At 38.7% G+C, this 3,609-nt stretch overlaps 1 protein-coding gene across 1 annotated transcript; it reads left to right on the plus strand.

Annotated features, from left to right (window-relative positions):
• The first annotated feature begins 270 nt into the window (after window positions 1–270).
• LOC137578202 (uncharacterized) lies at window positions 271–2,168 on the plus strand. Its single transcript, XM_068291872.1, has 3 exons — window positions 271–632; window positions 756–942; window positions 1,029–2,168. Exons 1-3 carry the CDS (start codon window positions 271–273, stop codon window positions 2,166–2,168), a joined length of 1,689 nt encoding a protein of 562 aa, XP_068147973.1.
• Window positions 2,169–3,609: the final 1,441 nt, after the last annotated feature.

Below are 3,609 nucleotides of genomic sequence, written 5' to 3' on the forward strand. Positions count from 1 at the left end.
TACCACATCAATATGAAAAGTTCTTTTCGACCCTTCAACTAAGTAAAAGGGTTGTTGTTTTGTCCACAATTCTGTTGATTCATTGCCCTGACCGTTTCAAGCTTTCGAAAACTCACTTTTACGTTTCATGGCTCAAAGATTCAAAACATGATTACTTATGTAACTAACTATAAAAGACGGCTACACAAGTACAAATGAGTTTAGTCTGGGAAAATGCTTGGAGACATACCACTACAGAGATGGCTGTGCTTATTGGAGCTGCTTGCAATCATGTTCTCTGGAATCTCTGGTTCTCCGATATTTGCTATTGAAGCAGAGCGAAATTTAAGCGGTTTTATCCATAATGTGATAAGGCATTTGCATTCTCGTGAGGCTTTTGAAAGTTTTATAATCTTTGAGACGAATCGCGATCTTTTGGGTCCACCGCATATAATTCATCAGAGTCTGGAGTATTTACTGGTCACGGATCTAGGTGTGCCGATTGTCAATTGGGGTCTACGACCCAATGTTAGCCTGCGCCATTTGCTGGGCTATAGAAGCATGGTCTTTGTCCCGATTGGCAGCGTTTTACCCTCAGAGGAACCTGTATTAAGAGTCTTAAGCGATGCCCTTTCGGGTCTTCAGCTCAATCAGTTGCTATTCATCTACAGGGGACTGAAAAATCATCCACCCTCAGGGAAACAATTGAAATCATTTTTCACTTGGTGTTGGCAACATAAATTCCTAAACGTTTTAATGATTATACATCGAATTAGATTACTAAGTATCAATGGAAACTTCAAAATTGATACCTATCATGATGTTATGAGTTACACACCATTTCCCGTGGTCACATTACTCAATATGACTGGTAGACATTACAATGGATTCGGAATTATCCATAATGTTAGTGGTTATGAATTTCATACTCCTGTTTTTCAAGATGCCCCCACTGTATTTCAGGTGAGTCGAGAAACAAAATTTAATGTTATTGCAAGCCACGAGAAATGATTTTCACACATTTTGCCTTTGCCTCGAAATTATTTCAGCTCTCTGACGGCCGACTTTCTGGTAATGTTGGCGTTCTTTTTTCCGGCTACGTTCATCACATTAAGGGAAGACTTAGCCTACGGCGAATACCGAATGTGAATAGGTACAATTACCATGACCATACCCTGCTGGCCGCAGCTCGAGGCGAGATCGAAATGGGTGTGCATCCATATTCCCAGATGCTGCCACATTCAGAGCTGACAGCAGGCAGTTTTCCGCTTGGCACAACGAATGCATGTCTGATGGTGCCATGGCAAAGGCAGTCACCTCCGGCAAGATTCATGAAGTTTGCCATCCATGTAAATGGTTGTTTTCTACTCGTTCTACTGCTGGCAATGATGGTGACCTGGCAGCTTTGGGCGAGTGACGGTTCGCGAGGCATTTACCTGGCCTTTGCTGTCTTTTATCTACAGTCGTTGCAGACATCCATTTTCCAGAGACTAACAGATGCCTACAAGTGCATTCATGTGGCCGCCCTATTGGCCGCTTTTGTGCTCTGGACCATGAGAATGGGTAATCTTTCATCAATTTTCAGTGCTCAGGTAGGTGGACCTCAGATCGACACCGTGCAAGATTTCTTAGAGTCTCCATTGCGCATCATGTTGACCAGTAGCGAGGTCTCTATGTATTTCACAGCTAATCGTTTGCCCAGCGCCCTGAAGCATCGTCTCTTGGTGGTCAATAGCTCCACATTAATCGATCATTTAAATACTCTAAATACAAGTTTTGCCTACTGCAGCAATGCGGAGCACTCTCAGTTTCTTCAGTTGCAACAGCGACGCTTGCGCCGCCCACTTTTCCGCCTGGCCACCCCAAATCTCTGCACCCCTACTTATTTCCTTAGATTTCCCATTCAAAATAACTCACCTTTCGAGCAGAGTTTCTACAGATTTTATATATTTGCCCAACAATTTGGTTTCTGGCGTTACTGGCGAATCGATAGCTATAGAAAAGCCATTGAAATGGGTTTAGTTCCCGTACTTGAGGATTCGGATGAACCATTCAAAAAGTTGACTCTGCGCGACTTTCAATTACTACTGAAAATGTATATGGCATCGCTGATGGGCTGCAGTTTGATTCTTATAGGAGAGATCATGTGGAATCGATGCAGGAAGCACAGACAACACTATGCACTATGAAATCGCAAATTGAAACTACTTCTTGTTTCTAAAAAAAAAAAACATTTGGTTTAATTAAGCTAGTTAACCGGGGTGATACTCTATGAATGCAAAAAAGCTAAGATGAAATAAACTTTGATTACTTTAGAGAAATTTTGCTTATTATATTAAATATTATTTCTATTGCGAAGCCTTTAGAAAAATTGACCAAAATTTACTCAATGCAGAGAGCTAAAAACATTAGAAGACGCTCTGGTAGCCGAATATGAACTATATTTGTTCTATAAAATCAAGAAATGTAATCTCAACAAAATTTTCGTTTATTGAGAATAGTGCGCACAAAAGTTTCAAAAAGCCCGCGTCAACAACACTTAACAATCTTTGGCAACACTCAAAACTCGACAGTTTCTTTTAGCCAGAAACAGTTATTTTTAGCTATAATCGCGCTAAAAACATAATTTTTGGTAAATGTTTACTACTCGAGATTTGAGTGTTCAAAAGTGAAAAATTGGGTAAAGCTAGATTTCAGTGTTGTCAAACGCTATTTTTTATTTGGCGCGCTGTTTGACCGCCCTGGTAGTCAAATATTTTAATCTAAACTCTAAAGTCGAGGAATATTCGGCTGCTTCCATCTTCCTTTATTATAATATATAACCCCTCTAAAAACTTGTAACAAAAAGAATGAAGAGTGTTATTGTTGTTTTTTGAATTGCAGGGTTTTCGCGTATTTAGCAGTTTTGGCAAGCCCTGGTTTATCTGTAATCGATAATCGGTATGCTTTTATCGATTAATGTATAATCGATAATCGGAAAATGCTACTCTGACAAATAAATGCAAATCGAGTTAGCCCTGACATTTACTTCTCAGAAGCGGTATAAATAGAGGCGCATGGAGAGACAGAGCTCATTCTATTTTTCAAAGTCGTTGAGAGAGGATCAATTATTTTTCCTTTATTTAAAAAAAAACATTTTCCTTATTCCCACTTTACCACATTAACGCCATCGGCTCTTTAACATCGTTTAAAACGTTTTATGTTTAAACAATTTTCGCATAAATAGTGAAAAGATTTTCCTTATTTTTCATATTTAAGTCTTCATTTGCTTTATTTTCCACATTGAGTAGGAAGTAGGAGATGCGATTGACATCGGCGCGTGTTTTTGTCGTGATGTTTCCTTTTATTGTTTTATAATAAATAATGGAATATCGAGTCTTATTTCCTGAATTATAGATGAGCGTTGATTTTAAGAACGGCGTACGTAATCTGGATCAAATTATTCTTTTAACTTTTCTTTCAAAGGGTTATATTGTTTGTTACTTCCTTCACTAGTAACGTTCCTTGTTTTGAGAACCTATAAAAGTTTAATTGCTTCAATGACAGAGCTTATTGGTTAATAATGGTTGGCGTTACTTTTTGCCAACTGTGGTGCTTCAAAACACTTTATTTTCCACATTGAGTAGGAAG

Source organism: Drosophila tropicalis, unplaced genomic scaffold (assembly GCF_018151085.1).
Source record: "Drosophila tropicalis isolate 14030-0801.00 unplaced genomic scaffold, ASM1815108v1 contig_593, whole genome shotgun sequence".
NCBI classification, from domain to species: domain Eukaryota; kingdom Metazoa; phylum Arthropoda; class Insecta; order Diptera; family Drosophilidae; genus Drosophila; species Drosophila tropicalis.